Here is a 21,521-nt window from a genome sequence, read left to right on the forward strand (position 1 = left end):
GCATTAATTTGGTGTGGTTTCTTGTTCCGTGTTGGTTTGTGTATGTAACCAAGGACGTCACGTTATCGTTTTGTTCGTGTGATCATTATTTAAATAAATATGTTCGCATTCCACGCTGCGCCTTGGTCCTCCTCCTTCGACGATCGTGACAGAAATATTCCGGATTGACTGACCTTCATGTCTTAAAGTAATGATGGGCTGTCGTTTCTCTTAGGATAATTAAAGTAGCAGGTTAGGAGAATTAACGTAGCAGGTTTGTATAAATAAGTTAAGAAAAAGGGTGCGGCTGTCATGCTGTCTCACAGGTAGAACGTAAAATGTGCTTGTAAAGTCCGCTATCTCAACCTTATGCACATAGTAAAGAAATGAATGGGACACCGTTCACCCTACTGGGAACATGCAAAAACACACATTCTGAGAATGTATCCAGCAGGGTTTCCCAAACTCGGTCCTCGGGACTCCAAGGGGTGCTCGTTTTGGTTTTTATCCTAGCGGTACACAGCCGAATCAAATAATCAACTAATCATCTAGCTTTGGTCATTTGAATCAACTGTGTAGTGTTATGGCATTTTCCAAAATGTGCACCTCTTGGGGTCCTGAGGACCAAGTTTGGGAAACACTGCATTTTGCAAGACAGGAGAATGGGATGAGGAAAAAGAGGGAGACTCCAAATCGACCCCTACTCTCTGCACGATATAATTCAATTTCACAAATGAATCCCTTATCCTCCCCTGGCCTGTGTGAGTGATGTGTGTCCGTGTGCTCCAGGTACCAGAAGGAGTACAGTGAGTTCAAGCGGCAGCAGCTGGAGCTGGATGACGAGCGTGGACAACCAGATGCGCTACTGCCAGATCCAACTGGACCACCTGAAGAAGACCAACATCCTCCCTCGTAAGCAAGCTACGCCAACCAGCCAATAAGATGCCATGTTGAGTAGGTGAAGGCAAGACAAAACCAAAAACCCATTGGCTAAACAATAAAGTGGCAAGGGGAATCACCAATATAACTCTGTTACACTCCCCCCTACTGAATTCCACTTGCAAAGAAAAATAATAAAAATACAAAACCGCACTGTGCAAACATACCAGGTACAGAAACACTCAACATATGTACGGAATAATTCAGAGAGAGAAAAGAAAAAAAAACGTTTTACAGATATATTTTTATACTACCTAATATAGAAAACTAAAAGGTAAAGCTGTGTATATCGAGGATGCAGACCCTGCTTTAAAACAGTCACTAAATATTCCAGTCATTAGACTATTCTCCTTGAGAATTAGAGTGAAAAGCGGTTGATCAATCCCCTTAGCCCTCATAGGTAAACATGTTACATGTTAAGTACACTCAGTGACTTTAAAACATCCAAGTAATAAAATAAACAACCATAAGAGACTTTATCTTATCCGTCACTTTACCATCCTGCAACCTCTAATCATGGTCACAGTGATGTAAAAACAAAACAAATAAAAGATGTCAATACCATTCACATACTAACCTTCAAGAGCTAACTTTCTGCTGATTCATAATCTCAATCAGTCTAGACACTGGTTTAAATATTCTTCCTGCCCTTGACCTAATACGACCCCGAGTACCTTCAACTGCATAAGGGGTAACAGTGTTGTGTACTGTTGCAATAGTGGGTCTGTCAACACAGTCAGTGCGTAACTGATCAGGTAAGGAATGGTCCGAGTTTGGTAGGTCAGTATGGATATTGTGATGTCACGAGAGGCTGTGTCCTGGAGGGACGTTACATCCCCCTGAGATGGCTGCAAACCCAGACAGCTATGGCTCCATCTGCTGGTATGGTCGGGAACTCCACCCCTCTATGGCCAATCTTCCCACGCAGCTGAAACAAATGAGGAGCTGATGAGCTGAAGGTTTGGGAAGGGAAGAGACACAGTCTCCAAGCTGGGCTCTCTGGAGGACAAGAGTGCTGCACGTCCACTTCCATGAGGAATATAAGGATTTGGAGATACTTACCTTTGGGAAAATACTCACCTTTGGATATATGCACCTGTGGAAATACGTGAGAGACATTTGGAAGGACTTTTGCTGGGTTGGCCACTAGCTGCAACGTGGAATACAGTAAGACTGGGGAAAAGTTATTTGAGCGAGTGAGAGTTATGATTGTGGATGTGGAAGAGACATCCCTGAACTGTTAACCCTTAAAGAGCCACCAGAGAACAGAATTGTGTTACACTTTCGTTAGTTTCCCAAGACCTTTAATAAAATCCTTGTTTTGTTTGAACCTTGTCTCCTTGCACTACTTGAGCAATCCCGCTGAAAGCTGTGTAGCCTCTCGTGACGTCACAGATGGTTGGAAATACGGGCACGCTCAAGCGTTAATAGTGCATGTCAGAGGAGGATACCGAAGGTTTGATCACCCAGTTTTCCAAGTTGGCCGTAGGCTCCCCGCCGACTGAAATGGAGGACATATTGAAAGCCCTTGTTGCTGGCCAGCAAGCCCAGATGCAAGCAAACGTGGCTCTCTTGGAGGAGCAAAAGAAAGCCAACCTTCTGAAGGCAGAGGAATTGCAGTTGCAGAGACAGAGGGTGGTCCAAAATACCCGCCCCAATAAAGGCAAGTGACTTTATATCTAAGATGGGAGCTACCGATGACATTGAGGCATACCTGCATGCATTTGAGGCCACGGCCACTAGGGAAGCCTGGCCCAAGCAACAGTGGGTTGGGCTGTTAGCCCCTTCCTAACCGGGAAGCGCTGAATGCTGTCCGGGACCTGGGCCCTGACCAGGTTACTGACTATGATGCCCTGAAGTCTGAGATCCTCAGCAGATATGGACTCACAAGGTTTGGTATGGCCCAGCGCTTTCACAGTTGGACCTTCCAACCAGACCAACCTCCTCGGGCGCAGATGCATGAACTTGTCAGAATCGCAAGGAAATGGCTGGATCCGCAGAGGAATACAGCAGCGGCGGTGGTGGAGGCCGTTGTGGTGGATCGTTACCTACGCGCCCTGCCTTATGAGGCAAAACGGTTCATCAGTCAACAGGCCTTGACCACGGCTGATCTGACCGTGGAAGCTGTGGAAAAGTACCAGGCCACAGCGGAGATGCTGAATGCTTCCCCGAAAAACCCCAGGAGTGCGGCCCCACCACAAATGGGGGAAAACCCGTCCAAAGGACCCCAAGGTCTCGAACCCCGCCGCGTCAGGACTTATCCCGGCTCCAGGGGGAGCCAGAAACCAGGCGGGTCCAAGAAGAGTACACCAGGATGGGGAACCCTCGACAGTGTTACCGGTGTGGGGAGATGGGACATATCTCTGGCAGTGTGGGAAACCAGCCGATGAACCTATGCCCACTGCGGAGTCCTCCAGCTCAGCACCCACACATCGTTTTGCCTCGCTCTTGGGAGTCGTAGATGGCGGCCCAGATCGACCCCCACCTGCCCGGTAACTGTGAATCACCATGATGTGGAGGCCTTACTGGATTCTGGTAGCCGGGCCACCCTGGTGCGTAAGGATTTGGTGGGCCCAACGTGTCTGACCCCGGGAAAGTCCTCCCAGTTTCCTGTGTCCATGGGGACACCAGAGAATACCCCATTACTGAACTTACAATGACCAGCACACGGGGAACCATACACACGACGGCGGGGGTGGTTGATTCCTCCCCCGTCCCTGTCCTAATTGGACGAGACTGCCCAGCCTTTTACCCACTCTGGAGAGAGTCTCAGGAGAGGATAACCCGAGTACCTCGGAAACGGAGAGGCAAGACTCATCCTGGGAAGGCTCCGGTGCAATCCTCCGAATTACTCACTCCCGCCCGGGCTCTGATAGGGATGGCAGGTGCCCAGACCGACACAGAGACGGAGCTACAGAATCTGGACAAAGAACTGTCTGGTCTGAAGGGGACCGCTGAGAGGTATCGTTTGTTAAAGCAACAGTTAGACATGAAGACAGAAGAGTTAGATATCCTCCAGGCTAAACTCCAACAGAGCTCCTTCCATAAGCAACAGGAGGAGCTGGGAGAGGCTGCGCAGGACCATCGAGGAGTGTGAGGAGACCCTGCGCAGTAGTAAGGAGGTCCAGAAGAAGGCAGAGGAGAAGTACAAGGTGTTGGAGAACAAGATGAAGAATGCGGAGGCAGAGAGAGAGAAGGAACTGAAAGCTGCTCAACAGAAGCTAAACTCTGCTAAAACCAAGGCTGATGCGTTCAGTAAGAAACTCAAGGAGAGACAACAGGAGGCTGAGTCCCTGGTCCTAGAGGTGGAGGAGTTGAAGAGAGAGCAGGCTGGCAAGCACCACGGCAATGCGGACGCCCTCTCCCGGCGTGATGCCTTCTTCGCTGCCTTTACCCCGACGAGGACGTCGGTCCCGAGGAGGGGGATGTGTGATGTCACGAGAGGCTGTGTCCTGGAGGGACGTTACATCCCCTGAGATGGCTGCAAACCCAGACAGCTATGGCTCCATCTGCTGGTATGGTCGGGAACTCCACCCCTCTATGGCCAATCTTCCCACGCAGCTGAAACAAATGAGGAGCTGATGAGCTGAAGGTTTGGGAAGGGAAGAGACACAGTCTCCAAGCTGGGCTCTCTGGAGGACAAGAGTGCTGCACGTCCACTTCCATGAGGAATATAAGGATTTGGAGATACTTACCTTTGGGAAAATACTCACCTTTGGATATATGCACCTGTGGAAATACGTGAGAGACATTTGGAAGGACTTTTTGCTGGGTTGGCCACTAGCTGCAACGTGGAATACAGTAAGACTGGGGAAAAGTTATTTGAGCGAGTGAGAGTTATGATTGTGGATGTGGAAGAGACATCCCTGAACTGTTAACCCTTAAAGAGCCACCAGAGAACAGAATTGTGTTACACTTTCGTTAGTTTCCCAAGACCTTTAATAAAATCCTTGTTTTGTTTGAACCTTGTCTCCTTGCACTACTTGAGCAATCCCGCTGAAAGCTGTGTAGCCTCTCGTGACGTCACAATATCTTAAGCAGACTGGTCAATTATCTCTCTCACTACACTGTTACGGTCTCGGTCAGATTCTTGAAGACTCTCTGATGGAGGCAGACCTTCCAGCTGCAGTATATCTTCCACAGAATCCAAAGGTGGAATATCCTGAGCTTCCAAGGATCGCACATCACCCGCCAGGCTTGTGTCACCTATTCCTTCAGAAGGCAACTCTGACACCCACACTCTTGTTCTGTACTCAGCATCATCATCCACTGCAGTGTCCATGGCAGCTGAGACCACAAAGCTGTCATTCATGTCCTCAGACTCTGTTAATCAAGACATGTCTGTTCCCTTATCAACGGCAGCATGGGGAAGAGGAAGAAAGTTGACTGGCATTATCAGGTTGCGATGTACCGTCTTCTCCTGTCCAGTGGAGCTGTTCTGAATCTTAAAAGTGTGACTGTCAGCATTCAATCCACTGACAAGGTAGACAGTATCCTCCCAACGGTCAGCGAGCTTCCGCTTTCCTCGCTCCCCCTTTTTAGCCAGCAACACTCGATCCCCAATCTCCACTGGTGCTCCTCTGACTCTTCTGTCATAAAGGTCAGCGTGCCTCTTCAACTGCTTCGCGGCAGATGCCTGTGCTGTATTCATGGCTTCTTTCAGATCTCTCCTCAAAGACTGAACGAATTGATCAAAGTCGACAACTTCTGGGTCCTCTATGACAGAGCCAAAGACTATGTCAACAGGCAGTCTTGGCGCCCTCCCAAACATTAGCAGGAAAGGGGCAAAGCCTGTGGTCTCGTGGATGGTACAATTGTACGCAAACGTGAGGGACTTCAGCGCCTGAGGCCATCTGTCCTTTGCTCTCGTCGGCAGGGCCCGGATCATGTTTCCCAACGTCCTATTCATCCTTTCACAGGACCCGTTACCCATCGGATGGTACGCCGTGGTGTGAGACTTCTGAACACCTGCAAAACTCAACAGTTCGGCTATTAATGCGCTCTCAAAGTTTGCTCCCTGGTCTGAGTGTATACGGCGAGGCATCCCGTAGACACATAAATAGTTGTTCCACAACTGATGAGCTACTGACTTAGCAGACTGGTTCGGGCACAAGAAGGCATGAGCCAATTTGGTAAAGTGGTCAGTAACAACGAGCACATCCGAGGACTTGTCTGAAGAATCTTCTGCAGACCAAAAGTCTATGCACACTAGTTCAAGAGGCTCAGTTGTTATTATGCTCTCAAGAGGAGCTCTTGCTTCCGGATCAGGAGTCTTGCTCACGACGCATCTCCTGCAGCACTTCACATATGCTTTTACCTCCCTCTCCAGGCCATGCCAGAAGAACCTCTGTCTTGTCAGGTAGACTGTTCTCTGTTGGCCCTGGTGGCCAGCTTCATCATGGACACCCTTCAACACCATTGCTTTCATGGAGGCTGGAACCACATACAGATACATCTTCCTCTTTGTAACCACATTCTTCGAAACACGATACAGTACACCCATCTTCATGGTCAACTTGTCCCAACTTCTGAGAAGGCACAAAACCTCAACACTCTCATGGGCACGCTCTCTCTGGGATGGTCTTCTCCCCCTCTCCACAAAGAAAATCACTCTGCTGATCACGTTGTCATCACGCTGCTTACTCATCAGTAGGTCGTGTGGCAGAACATCGACATCGGTCTGCTCTGATGGCATAACAGCCTGTGGAAGCTGTGGCAACAGTAGTGCATGTGAGCCCACTTCACCCACCCAGCACCTGTGTGAATGAAGAACAGCTGCAACTTCATGTCTTGATAAAGCACCAGATGGGGGGTCAACAGTAGCCTGACAGTTAATGACCACTTCGTTGGAGTCAGAGGCTTTGTCAAAGGGGTGGCTGGACCAGCGAAACACATCTTGCACTCTGTCTGTGCGCAGAGCGTTAGCTTCAGCTAGTAAGGTCTTGTACGGGACCCTTGTCAGGCGATGGAGTGCACTGGGTCGTACGAAGGGCTCTCTGCTCAAAGCATCTGCAACAACATTTATTTTTCCAGGGATGTACTTGATGTCAAACTCGTACGGTGCCAGCTTGGCGACCCATCTCTGTTCACAAGCATCAAGCTTTGCTTTGGTCAGAATGTATGTCAAGGGATTATTATCCGTCCATACCGTGAACTGCTGTCCCCGTAGCCAGTGGTGGAACTTGTCACAGATAGCCCATTTCATGGCAAAGAACTCGAGCTGGTGCGCAGGATACCTCGACTGCGCATAACTGAGGGACTTGCTTGAGAAGGCTATAGGTCTCGCTGTAGCTCCCTGTTCCTGCACCTGGGACAGCACAGCACCTAAGCCGTTGCTGGACGCATCCACTGAGAGTAGAAAGGGTTTGTCGAAGTTGGGGTGGGCCAACAAAACCTGGTCCAGTAAGGCTTGCTTTAGCTGGAATAAGGCCTGTCTGCATTCTGTTGTCCAGTCGGCAGCCGTCAACTTCCTGACAGGTGAGTGTCGCTTCTTTTTCCAGCGTGGAGCCTTGTGTCCAGTAGTCAATCCAAAGAGAGGCTTTGCGATGGTCGAGCAACCTTCAATGAATTGTTGATAATACACCACCAAGGAATGACCTCAATTTCTTCTGAGATGGAATGTCAGTGCCATCTTCCATCAGATCAGCTTCTGTTACTCCTGTAATGGCCCTCACCTTCTCAGGGTCTGTAGCTACACCATCCGCACTAATGATATGCCCCAGAAACTTCACAGACCTCTGCAGAAAGTTACACTTTTTAGGCGCCAACTTCAGGTTGTGAGCCTTGAGACGCTCAAAAACCATTTCCAGGCGCTGTATAGCCAGATCTTCAGTGGGTGCATAGACCAAGACATCGGCAAGGTAACACAGCAGGCTAAGAAAGTTCTGATCCACAAAGATGTTTAGCATCATCCTCATAAAGGTTGCAGGACTATTACATAACCCCTGTAGCATACGATTGTATTCGTACAATCCAAATGGCGACATAAAAGCTGTGAATCTCCGGTCATCCTCATGCACTTCCACATTGTAGTAGCCAGAGGTAAGGTCCATTGTCGAGAAAAAGGCATTTCCACCTAAAGCAGCCAGCGCATTAGCCTGGTGAGGGAGTGGGTGTGCGTCCTTGATGGTGCGAGCATTGAGCAAACGAAAATCAGTACAGAGTCTCAGGTCTCCAGATTTCTTCCATACAAGGACAAGGGGAGAGGCGAACTCACTACTAGACTTCCTTATGATTTCACGTTCTTCCATCTCATTCAATGCTTGCTTGAGCTTCTCATAATGATTTGGTGAAAGGCGTCGGTAGGGCATCCGAAAGGGTTTCTCATCACTCAGTTGAATGCGGTGAAGACATCCAGAAGCTTTTCCACAATCCAACTTGTGCCTGGAAAAAATGGACTGGTACTCAGCTATGAGCTGGATGACTTTCTTCTTACCAGCAGGAGACAGTTGACAGGAGTCGACATCAATATCAGTCAAACCTAAGTCACGTAACTGCGCCACTTGTGGTCTCCCGAGTAGCGCAGTGGTCTAAGGCTGTGCCACTAGAGATCCTGGTTCAAATCCAGGCTCTGTCGTAGCCGGCCGCGACCGGGAGACCCATGGGGCGGCGCACAATTGTTCCAGCGTCGTCCAGGGTAGGGGAGGGAATGGCCGGCAGGGATGTAGCTCAGTTGGTAGAGCATGGCATTTGCAACACCAGGGTTGTGGGTTCGATTCCCAGGGGGGGTATGAAAAATAAAAAATAAAATGTATGTGCTAACTGTAAGTCGCTCTGGATAAGGGTGTCTGCTAAATGAGTAAAATGTAAATGTAAAAATGTAAGACCTCAGGACTGCTTGAACTGTCAGGTCCGTCAGTATCGTGAAGTTGGCTGGAACCGTCATCAGTCAGTGTCAAGTCATCTTGGAAGTCAGTGAGTATATCAGCCGTTCTCTGCACTTGCTGCTGAAAAGCTGCTGATGAATCATCATTCACACACGAACAGTCAAAGTCCCCTAGAGCCATGCAAGGAAAGACATCGGCTAGAGTGGCGTTTCGTCTCAATGTCACTGTCTTCTGAGAAGGGTTTATCACTCTAACAGGGAGCCACCCATCCCCCCGCAATAGAGCTACTGTCCTCCCTACCAGGATTGACCTTGGTGTTGACCTTAAACTGCTGGGCTCAATGAGAACAGTACTGCCCGCTGATAGATTCTGAGTGTTTCGTAGTCTGCCCCAGACTAAGTGCTCCTGCATAGGCTCTAGTCTCACAGTTCCAACTTTGTCAGGTACTTCACTATCTCTCCACATTAGCCATCATGTTGATTAGCTTGCTCTCCTCACCCCCATCACACACAGGAGTATAAACCCTCTTCCAGAGATCTCCATTAGTCTTCAGGTGGCGAATCAAGTGCTTTAGGAGATTGCTGCCCAAGATGAGGTCATCACTCTGGCCTTCAACCACCAGTGTAGGCACGGCAACTCTACAGCCGTACACCTCCATCTCCAGCTCACATACTCCCGAAGGCCTCGTCTTCAACCCACCACAACCAACCAAGACTACCTCTGTAGGACTCAATGATGGACTTTTCAACAGGTAAGACCCTAGAGCTCAAGGTACAAGCCATGGACCCATTGTCAAGCATAGCTCTCACTTCTACTTCTCCTCCTATTAACACCTTGGCATAGAATAAATCATCATATGGGGAAAGTCTCTGTGTGTTCTGCATTATGATACTCTTCTCAGTCTCCATTTCGTCACAAACACTTTTATATACAGACTCCAAATCAACAGCTCTCACCGATGGGGAGCTGAGCAGTGATTACTGTAGGGACTCCACCAGCTGTGCTCAGAGCTGCGGCCTTGGGGCACTGAGCACGTGCGTGGCCAGCTACATGAAAAAGAAAGCAGAGGTGATTGGCCCTGCAGTGAAAGTAAGTATCACATCCAGCATCCCCGCACACATTACATGGCCCATTAGACTTCAATTCGCTCCTATTCTCATTTTGGAACTTACAGTCAGACTGTTGTGGCCTCTGCTCCAGCAAACGCTCCAGCATTGTAAGGATACGTTCCATCGGCTCAGCTGAGCCCTGAATAGTCTGGGCTGGAGAAGGCAACGCATTAGGTACTTCCATGTGGGGCCTCACAGCAGGCATGGTGATTGGCATGACAGCACCAACTTCCTGGTTCATTGTTGCGATGGCTGGGGTCACCTTAGATAAGTGAGAGTACCTCTGCTCCCTCCTGTATTAATCCAACCTCTCATGAACATCTGCAGCGGTCCACTGCTGTAATGGTTTGCACTTAAAGATAAGCGACAGTTCGGCGTTAGGGCAATGTCTGATGAACATGACTGTGAGCTCACGAGATGGGTCTTCAACACTTTTTTTCTGTCTCTTTAGACAATCTTCAGCAACCTCCATAGCCCTGTTCAGTCTGAGCCAATAGTCGAATGGTTGATCATCAGTCAGAGGTAATGTGGCATAACAGTCAGCGAGGGGCATGCTTGAAAAAGCAGTGCCACTAAAATGTTGTTTCAGTATGTCAAAGATGGGACTCGGGCCTTTAGATAAATCAATGGAGGGATTGCTGCGTATGCCCACTTTAACAACATCACGGGCCCTTCCCATAAGCCTACCCATAACCTCATCTGCTTGGTCCATCACAGATACGCCCCTCTTACGCATGTAAACCATGACCATATCCTCCCACTCATGCACTGTGCACTTTTCAGAGCCATCCCCCCGAAAGTACACCGGTTCCCTGATATCAGACTGACACATCCATACCCCTAGAGCTGCATGCATTTCCCATTACATTGTCACCAACATGTCCAACAATTGCCTTTGACTCCAAACAGGAGGTAATGTTCTCCCCAATGGAATGACCAATCTGCTGTACTATGTCTGCTATGAAATCCATGGAGATATCCCCACTCCCTGCATTTGGCAAAACTCTTTCATACACATCTTTGGGCGTTTCCATGGTTAAACTATCATCAAAACTCCCAAAACCCTCCAGTTTAGGCATAGGTGTAGAAGCAACTGGAATTTTGGCTGAACCCCTACCAACAGATGGTGACAGATTAAATGTCAGGAAACCCCTACCTCTCCCAACACCTTCCATCTTAACAATTGGAAATCAACACACTAATAAAAATGTAAATAGCAATATATATATATTTTGTACCTCACGTCAAAATCTAACCTATATTTAGTACACTGGTAAAACTCACCCTACTTATAGAATTGCAAATAAACAAGTAACACAAAAGTTATATCGTTTATCCGTGAAGAGAAAGTCTCAACCATAGAAATCATCCATTTCGATAGTAAAACGCTGCAGTAGCGCCCTCTTGTGGCGAAATGCGATATTGCCATGAACTGCACCAGCAACGTCTTATCTGATTCTTCAAAGGCAACCACGGCGAAATTCTGAGATGGAAATCCAGCGAAGTATGATCCGATCCAGAAGAACGGTCACGGCACTACTGTAATAGTACTCTTCTTGCGTTGTGTACAATCAATCATCAACACGAACTCGTGTTGGTCCTCTGTAGCTCAATTGGTAGATCATGGCGCTTGTAATTCCAGGGTAGTGGATTCGATCCCCGGGACCACCCATACGTAAAAATGTATGCACACATGACTGTAAATCGCTTTGGATTTTTATTATATCTTGTAACACCATTCATGGAGCTTTATTCTGATAGGAACAGCACAAAATTGCACGTCATGCAATGCACGGCTCACCATCCAACTCTGCACTCACGCACTGTACAAAATATACAACCCCTCCACCAGACACAGTAAGTAGCTAGCTAGTATTAGCTGGAATTCTCTACAACAAATATTCACCAAAAAACACTGCATCTTATGTGTGATGTTCGAATAACATTTACAAACAAATTCATATAAATTATACATTTACATCATCACTTGGGAGCATAAAAATCCCTTTTGATGTACAGTGCTTTGCAACCGCTGGTTTGGTGCTTGTTCACTGGGACGATTCTAACTGAAACATCCTCCCTCGTAAGCAAGCTACGCCAACCAGCCAATAAGATGCCATGTTGAGTAGGTGAAGGCAAGACAAAACCAAAAACCCATTGGCTTAACAATAAAGTGGCAAGGGGAATCACCAATATAACTCTGTTACATATACATACACTAAAACACACAGACACACACATTAATTATTGACCAAAGTATTCACCCCCCTTGGCATTTTTCATATTTTGTTGCCTTACAACCTGGAATTTAAATTGATTATTTGGGGGGTTTCTATCATTTCATTTACACAACATGCCTACCACTTTGAAGATGCAAAATATGTTTTATTTTGAAACAAACAAGAAATAAGACACAAAAACTGAAAACTTGAGCGTGCATAACTATTCACCCCCCCAAAGTCAATATTTTGTAGAGCCACCTTTTGCAGCAATTACAGCTGCAAGTCTCTTGGAGTATGTCTCTATAAGCTTGGCACATCTAGCCACGAGGATTTTTCCCATTCTTCAAGGCAACACTGCTCCAGCTCCTTCAAGTTGGATGGGTTCCGCTGGTGTACAGCAATCTTTAAGTCATACCACAGATTCTCAATTGGATTGAGGTCTGGGCTTTGACTAGGCCATTCCAAGACATTTAAATGTTTCCCCTTAAACCACTCGATTGATGCTTTAGCAGTATACTTAGGGTCATTGTCCTGCTGGAAGGTGAACCTCCGTCCCAGTCTCAAATCTCTGGAAGTCTGAAACAGGTTTCCCTCAAGAATTGCTGTATTTAGCGCCATCCATCATTCCTTCAATTCTGACCAGTTTCCCAGTCCCTGCCGATGAAAAACATCCCGACAGCATGATGCTGCCACCACCATGCTTCACTGTGGAGATGGTGTTCTCAGGGTGATGAGAGGTGTTGGGTTTGCGCCAGACATAGCGTTTTCCTTGATGGCCAAAAAGCTTAATTTTAGTCTCATCTGTCCAGAGTCCCTTCTTCCATATGTTTGGGGAGTCTCCCACATGCCTTTTGGTGAACACCAAACGTGTTTGCTTATTTTTTTCTTTAGCAATGGCTTTTTTCTGGCCACTCTTCTGTAAAGCCCAGCTCTGTGGAGTGTACGGCTTAAAGTGGTCCTATGGACAGATACTTCAACCTCCGCTGTGGAGCTCCTTCAGGGTTATCTTTGGTCTCTTTGTTACCTCTTTGATTAATGCCCTCCTAGCCTGGTCCGTGAGTTTTGGTGGGCGGCCCTCTCTTGGCAGGTTTGTTGTGGTGCCATATTCTTTCCATTTTTTAAGAATGGATTTAATGGTGCTCTGTGGGATGTTCAAAGTTTCTGATATTTTTTTATAACCCAACCCCGATCTGTAATTCTCCACAACTTTGTCCCTGACCTGTTTGGAGAGCTCCTTGGTCTTCATGGTGCCACTTGCTTGGTGGTGCCCCTTGCTTAGTGGTGTTGCAGACTCTGGGTCCTTTCAGAACAGGTGTGTATATACTGACATCATGTGACACTTAGATTGCACACAGGTGGACTTTATTTAACTAATTATGTGACTTCTGAAGGTAATTGGTTGCACAAGATCTTATTTAGGGGCTCCATAGCAAAGGGGGTGATCGCATATGCACGCACCACTTTTCCGTTATTTATTTTTTAGAATTTTTTGAACAAGTTATTTTTTTCATTTCACTTCACCAATTTGGACTATTTTGTGTAAGTCCATTACATGAAATCCAAATAAAAATCCATAAAAATTACAGCTTGTAATGCAACAAAATAGGAAAAACGCCAAAGGGGATGAATACTTTTGCAAGGCACTGTATGTCAGTTTAGCGACTTAAGCTCCTCTGTTTGAAGTGGTGGCGCTTGCTTGCTTGTATTTAGAATGAAAGCACAGCTGCCGCTGTCTCTCACCCCTCATCTTCACATAGAATTTTGAAGGGCATCCTTTACATTGATAGTTACTAGTGGTGATAATAACTTTGTCTCTGGTCCCCAGGCACAGTGGCCAGTTTGGCACTATCAACAACTTCCGTCTGGGCCGACTACCCAGTGTCCCCGTAGAGTGGAATGAGATCAACGCCGCCTGGGGTCAGACCGTGCTACAACGCCGCCTGAGGTCAGACATGACACACACAAGGACATAGACGTGGCACACACCCTTTTACGCCATGTAATATGTTCAATTGCCAAAGAAGTAACTGTATTTTAATCAGCTCCTTTGTCATATCCAAATAAACATGTGTCATTAAAATAATGTAAAATATATTGGTGAATTTCTTGAACCTCTCTCTATAGATACCGCCTGGACCCATATGGAAACCACTCAAACCTGGAGTCACTTACAGACAAGTCCAAGGTAATGGTTGTTACCAACAAGTGAGGTTTCAAACCAAAAGGCACATGAACACACTTACCACTGGATACTATATGGAGACAAACAACCAAAAATGTTTCATGAGCTGTGAAAGACTGAACTATTCTTTAAATATTATTTTGCAATACTCATTAGCCAAGCCAACCCCCGTGAATAGGCCATGTTGTAATGGTACATTCCACTCTCTCTTTCCTCTTTGTGTGTGTAGGAGCTACCACTGTACTGTTCAGGGGGCCTACGCTTCTTCTGGGACAACAAGTTTGACCATGCCATGTTGGCCTTCCTGGACTGTGTGCAGCAGTTCAAGGAGGAGGTGGAGAAGGGAGACACGGGATTCTGCCTGCCCTACAGGTCAGTCAACTAGTCTAGCAGACATCATCAAATTATAATTGTAATCATCTATGGATTATGCAGAGAAACAAAGGATTAAGCTGTCAAAAGCTGACCAACTTCAGTTATTTGTGTAAGTTTGGCATGTTATACAACTAAATCAATTAGTTTCTTTCTTCATTTTGCCAATTCATATTATAATTTTTTCACTCCTTTTCATATTCAGATTTGACAAATACATTCCCTTGTTTTTTAATATTTCATTTATTTATTTATTTAGATGAGTGTTTTACACAGGTGTTTCTGTAGATTTGAGGAACTGCTGAACACTGTTGGTTTAGATGGTTCTGGATACAATACTGCCTCCTAGTAGTACTGCCTCTTATTGGAACCCTCACAGATTCCAAAGTAGATGTCCTCTTTTGGGCAGCAGGTGGTTTAGCAGTCACTGTATGTCTGTCTGTCTGTTCAATCCAAAATACAAAAGAGCAACAGACTCTGGTCCCTTGGAAACACAACCCAGCCGCACTGCTGTTTGACACAATGCCTGCTTAACCCGGAAGCACCAATGTGTCAGAGGAAACACTGTGCACCTGGCTACCGTGTCAGCGTGCACTGCCCGCCACAGGAGCAATGGGACAAGAATACCCCTGCCGGCCAAACCCTCCCCTAACCTGGACGACGCTGGTCCAATTGTGCGCCGCCCCATGGGTCTCCCGGTCGCGGCCGACGGCGACAGAGCCTGGTCTCGAACCAGGATCTCTAGTGGCACAGCTAGCACTGCGATGTTGTGCCCTAGAGCACTACGCCACTTGGGAGGCAAATTTAACTAACAGATAGTTAATCCAGAGATTCTTGCCTCTGCAGTGTCATCCACATCATCATGGCATTTGTAGTTCTTTATGATAGCCACATTAGCATCTAATTAGCATTTCATTTTGGGGGGCTAAATACAGGCGAAAATATTAAGTCACCTTGTCCTACAGCGATTTACACGGTTATCAAAACGTCACACAAGGGTAAGCCTACATGAAACACAGCCCTTATTTTAAGTTTTTCTAAAATCCCTTAAGGGACTGCTATGTTATATGGGTATTATGACTCATACTGTGGTACTCTGATTTAATAACTTGCCAAATTTACACAAAGAACTGGAGTTGGTCAGCTTAATCCTTTGTCTCTGCATGAACATTTGCCTCCAACTAGTCACTTGCATGAGAAATCTGCAGATTAGTTTGTCATAGCGTACTGGCTTTAGATACAAATGTTGGTGTCAGCAGCTGTAGATGTTGCACCAGGTTCTTTCATACCCCTCTTGAGAAATAAATAAGCCTCAAACCCCCAAGTCTTTAACTACCTTTTTTCAGGATGGACGTGGAAAAGGGCAAGATTGAGGACACGGGTGGCAGGGGTGGCTCCTACTCCATCAAGACCCAGTTCAACTCGGGAGGAGCAGTGGACCAAGGCGCTCAAGTTCATGTTGACCAACCTCAAGTGGGGCCTGGCGTGGGTGTCATCTCAGTTTTACAATCGGTAGAGGAGGAAGATGAGGACTTACCCTGGGTGTGAAAACCCCAATTTCCTCACAATGTGTGAATCTCAAAAGTTCCTCTCCACGGATCTTCTCCTACAATGCTCTCCTTGCTTCCCTATAATGTTTTGAGTGGGTGGGGAGAAGACTGGAGAAATGACTTTTGAGATTCACCACTGGTGTGAGTTCCAATCCAATAAGTCTTGTTTCCTTGTTTGATTTCCATATTGACCATTTGAAAGGACAAGATAAAAACGGTTAAATTATACACATTCAAGTCCAGCTAGACTAGTAGGTGTTATGAAGGGAGCTATCTGAGGCTTTTGGAGCACATCCCAGGATTGCATCCTAATAGTAGCTAAGTGGCTTCTGGTTGTCTCTTTTCCTTCTTATACACAGATCTTATGACACTGGATAGATGAAAGCATCAGATGTTTCCAATTGACCTGTTCAATTATTAAAGATCAGTACAAATGAAAGGAAGGGAGACTATGAGAGAAGGAGAAGTTGAACTACTGAGATGCAGCACTGGAATGGGTTCTTATTATGTATCACATGCTTCTTACTTTGCTCCAGAAGCAAAACTGGAGTGGCACAAATCTGGTTTTCTGCCTATTTTTCTTCAAATTTTTTGTGTCTTTCTGAGGTTTAACCCCACTATAGCCACAGAATAATATAGATTGTGCATGTTTTAATAGTTTTTCTTTTACTGTGCTGATAAGGTAAAAATTGTTTAATTTCACCATGCGTTGGAACAGCATTGGAACGTTTGTCTTGTCTGTTCTCGTCTCCCCACTCGCACCAAGTGTCTATTGAAAGCTTTGACGTCGGGATTATACTATGTGCTTTTGTTCTTTGGCAAATTCAACAAGTCAATCCTTTTACTACAAGTGAATGCTTGGTGTCGATTTAAATGTAGACAAGGAGGCTTGTGATTGATTTTTCAGGTTCTTTACCCATATGAACATGGCAATGATAATGGACCAGCACAGAACACCTTACGTAAAAGGATATTTACAATTCTAACATAAGTATTCACCTCCTGAGTCAATACATGTTAAAATCACCTTTGGCAGCGATCACAGCTGTGAGACTTTCTGGGTAAGTCTCTAAATGCTTTGCACACAAGGATTGTACAATATTTGCATGTTATTCTTTTAAAAATTCTTCAAGCTCTGTCAAGTTGGTTGTTGATACAAAGCCATTTTCAAGTCTTGCCATATATTTTCAAGCCGATTTAAGTCAAATCTGTAATTAGGCCACTCGGGTACATTCAATGTCGTCTTGGTAAGCAACTCCAGTGTATATTTGGCCTTGTTTTAGGTTATTGTCCTTCTGAAAGGTGAATATCTCCCAATGTCTGTAAAGCAGACTGAAACAGGTTTTCCTCTAGGATTTTGCCACCACCATGCTTGAAAATATGAAGAGTGGTACTCACTGATGTTGTTGGATTTGCCCCAAACATAACGCTTTGTATTCAGGACATAAAGTCAATTTCTTTGCCACATTTTTTGCAGTATTACTTTACTGCCTTATTGCAAACAGGATGCATGTTTTGGAATATTTTTATTCTGTACATGCTTCCTTTTCACTCATTTAGGTTAGTATTATGGAGTAACTACAATGTTGTTGATCCATCCTTAGTTTTCTATCACAGCCATTAAACTCAGTTTTATGTCACCATTGGCCTCATGGTGAAATCCCTCAGCGGTTTCCTTACTCTACGGCAACTGAGTTAGGAAGGACGCCTGTATCTTTCTAGTGCCTGGGTATATTGATACGCCATCCAAAGCGTAATTATTACAATTCATCATGCTCAAAAGGGATATTTAATGTCTGTTTTTTTTTTTTACTCATCTACCAATAGGTGCCCTTCTTTGCAAGGCATTGGAAAACCTCCCTGGTCTTTGTGGTTGAATCTGTGTTTGAAATTCACTGCTCAACTGAGAGACCTTACAGATTATTAATTGTATGTGTGGGGTACAGAGATGAGGTAGTCATTCATAGAATGTCACTTGTTAAGCACATTTTTACTCCTGAACTTTATGCTTGCCATTACAAAGGGGTTGAATACTTGTTGACGCAAGACTTTCCATTAATTCATTTGTTAAAATTTCTAGAAACATAATTCCACTTTGACATTATAGGGTATTATGTATAGGTCAGTGACAAAATCTCAATTTAATCCACACAACAAAATGTGTAAAAAGTGGTGTGAATACTTTCTATAGGCACGTTATGAGATTGGCTCTTCAGGCAGTCGTTGGGTTGCTAGCTCTGTAGGTAGCTAGCTCCGTATGGCTGTGTATATTTGAGTATTACAAGTTAAGCTATTCTGCTTTTCTCTGGTATACAACAGGCCTATGCTCAAGAGTGAAATCAGGTATCACAATGTACTAAAATAACTTTGCCAATATTTAAGTCATGTTGGAATTTAGATTGTTATACTGCACGATTTGCAATGAATGAGTATTATCTTTGACATAACTCCTTGCTAACAAACCACAAAGTCATACCAAAAGTCAGTTTAATGGTTTATATGCAGTTCTATTAAGTCGCTCTCCCTCTCCATTTTGGGGGAAAGCCTCATGAAAAAAGGTGGACAACCATCCAAATAACAAAGTCAACTCCCAGTACGATTTCCAAGCAATTATTTAAAACTGATTAAAATAGTCAAAAGTGACAATCCTAGTGAAAACGATTGCTTTCTTTAGCTTGTCAGTTAGACGTGTGTATAATGTAACTGTTGTATCAACCAGGAATGCCTTCAACTTTGGTCATCAGAAACAGAAACTCCCCCTTCATTTGAACCCTTCCAAAAACTTCATGGCTCACCATTGTGTAGGGGGGGGGGTTGGACTGGCTGCAGATTATTATATTATTGGAAAAATATATAGAGTTCAACTTACGATACAACTCAAGCAAAAATGTATTAAAAAAAAGCTTTTCTCTCAAAACATCAAATGGAATGGCGCGGTTTGGTTATCCCGAAAACAGGTATGCACAGGGCACACACTATACACACACACCATGACTTTAGGCCATTTTCCAATGGCCCTGAGATGCAGCCCACTGGACAGGGCAAGTAAGGTCTTTCCCTTCTTTGTGGCAGGGGTATGTGTGTACATGTGCGTGGGCAGCCATTGGGTCTTATAGACAAGCCAGACTGGCACTGCCCCTTCGTGTCTTAGGAGGGGTGGGGAGAGGGAGGGCACTTCAGCTATTACTCCTCCATCCCTTGTTCTGTTTTTACCCTCTCCCCTCCATCCTCCTACCCCCATCCCTCTCTTCAGAAAGGAGGGCGTTTGAGTAATGTGGCCCCCACGGGCCCTCTAGGGTGGCGTTGGGCGCCTCAGTTTGAGGCACTGCTGTTGAAGGCGCTGGACGTGGAGGGTGTGGAGCCCGACGCCAAGGGCCCGGCTCCAGTGGCCAGGGCCTTGCGGAAGGGGGGCATGAGGAAGGGGTCTTGGGCCAGCTGCAGCACGTCGATGCGCTCCTCCTTGCGGTAGGCCAGGCAGCGGCGGATGAAGGCCTGACGGAGAGAGGGAGGTAAAGGGGGTAGATCAGCTTTAATATTGCAGATAGATTGTAGCTTCCATCAATGTAATTGTCTGCATCATTTACAATCCCCATATATACAAAATATGTGTATGTGTGTGTATATATATATATATATATGTATGTATGTCTGCATGTATGTATACATACAGTGGGGAGAACAAGTATTTGATACACTGCCGATTTTGCAGGTTTTCCTACTTACAAAGCATGTAGTGGTCTGTAATTTTTATCATAGGTACACTTCAACTGTGAGAGACAGAATCTAAAACAAAAATCCAGATAATCACATTGTATGATTTTTAAGTAATTAATTTTCATTTTATTGCATGACATAAGTATTTGATACATCAGAAAAGCAGAACTTAATATTTGGTATAGAAACCTTTGTTTGCAATTACAGAGATCAGACGTTCCCTGTAGGTCTTGACCAGGTTTGCACACACTGCAGCAGGGATTTTGGCCCACTCCTCCATACAGACCTTCTCCAGATCCTTCAGGTTTCGGGGCTGTCGCTGGGCAATACGGACTTTCAGCTCCCTCCAAAGATTTTCTATTGGGTTCAGGTCTGGAGACTAGCTAGGCCACTCCAGGACCTTGAGATGCTTCTTACGGAGCCACTCCTTAGTTGCCCTGGCTGTGTGTTTCGGGTCGTTGTCATGCTGGAAGACCCAGCCACGACCCATCTTCAATGCTCTTACTGAGGGAAGGAGGTTGTTGGCCAAGATCTCGCGATACATGGCCCCATCCATCCTCCCCTCAATACGGTGCAGTCGCCTGTCCCCTTTGCAGAAAAGCATCCCCAAAGAATGATGTTTCCACCTCCATGCTTCACGGTTGGGATGGTGTTCTTGGGGTTGTTCTCATCCTTCTTCTTCCTCCAAACACGGCGAGTGGAGGTTAGACCAAAAAGCTCAATTTTTGTCTCATCAGACCACATGACCTTCTCCCATTCCTCCTCTGGATCATCCAGATGGTAATTGGCAAACTTCAGACGGGCCTGGACATGCGCTGGCTTGAGCAGGGGGACCTTGCGTGCGCTGCAGGAATTGAATCCATGACGGCGTAGTGTGTTACTAATGGTTTTCTTTGAGACTGTGGTCCCAGCTCTCTTCAGGTCATTGACCAGGTCCTGCCGTGTAGTTCTGGGCTGATCCCTCACCTTCGTCATGATCATTGATGCCCCACGAGGTGAGATCTTGCATGGAGACCCAGACCGAGGGTGATTGACCGTCATCTTGAACTTCTTCCATTTGTTAATAATTGCCCCAACAGTTGTTGCCTTCTCACCAAGCTGCTTGCCTATTGTCCTGTAGCCCATCCCAGCCTTGGGCAGGTCTACAATTTTATCCCTGATGTCCTTACACAGCTCTCTGGTCTTGGCCATTGTGGAGAGGTTGGAGTTTGTTTGATTGAGTGTGTGGACAGGAGTCTTTTAGACAGGTAATGAGTTCAAAAAGGTGCAGTTAATACAGATAATGAGTGGAGAACAGGAGGGCTTCTTAAAGAAAAACTAACAGGTCTGTGAGAGACGGAATTCTTACTGGTTGGTTGGTGATCAAATACTTATGTCATGCAATAAAATGCAAATTAATTACTTAAAAATCATACAATGTGATTTTCTGGATTTTGGAAGTGTACCTATGATAAAAATTACAGACCTCTACATGCTTTGTAAGTAGGAAAACCTGCAAAATCGGCAGTGTATCAAATACTTGTTCTCCCCACTGTATATCATAATTTGGTTGTAATCCAGAGGTTAGAATAATTATCTAGATCCTGTATGTGGCTGTGGAAGGATCCAAATTGTGGATTTGAAAGAAA

General features: G+C 45.6%; 1 protein-coding gene and 1 pseudogene across 2 annotated transcripts in view; one reads left to right on the plus strand and one right to left on the minus strand.

Annotated features, from left to right (window-relative positions):
- The first annotated feature begins 9,479 nt into the window (after positions 1-9,479).
- Positions 9,480-17,235, plus strand: LOC121581695 (annotated as a pseudogene).
- Positions 17,236-18,652: 1,417 nt separating this feature from the next.
- LOC121557613 (serine/threonine-protein kinase tousled-like 2) overlaps positions 18,653-21,521 on the minus strand; it is a 30,676-nt gene continuing 27,807 nt past the window's right edge. For both annotated transcript variants that reach the window (XM_041871215.2, XM_041871172.2), the window contains one exon: positions 18,653-19,671. In XM_041871215.2, the coding sequence (XP_041727149.1) occupies positions 19,492-19,671 (180 nt within the window). In that variant the 3' untranslated portion in view covers positions 18,653-19,491. The remainder of the gene's footprint in view (positions 19,672-21,521) is intronic.

The sequence above is a fragment of the Coregonus clupeaformis genome, chromosome 1 (assembly GCF_020615455.1).
Source record: "Coregonus clupeaformis isolate EN_2021a chromosome 1, ASM2061545v1, whole genome shotgun sequence".
NCBI classification, from domain to species: domain Eukaryota; kingdom Metazoa; phylum Chordata; class Actinopteri; order Salmoniformes; family Salmonidae; genus Coregonus; species Coregonus clupeaformis.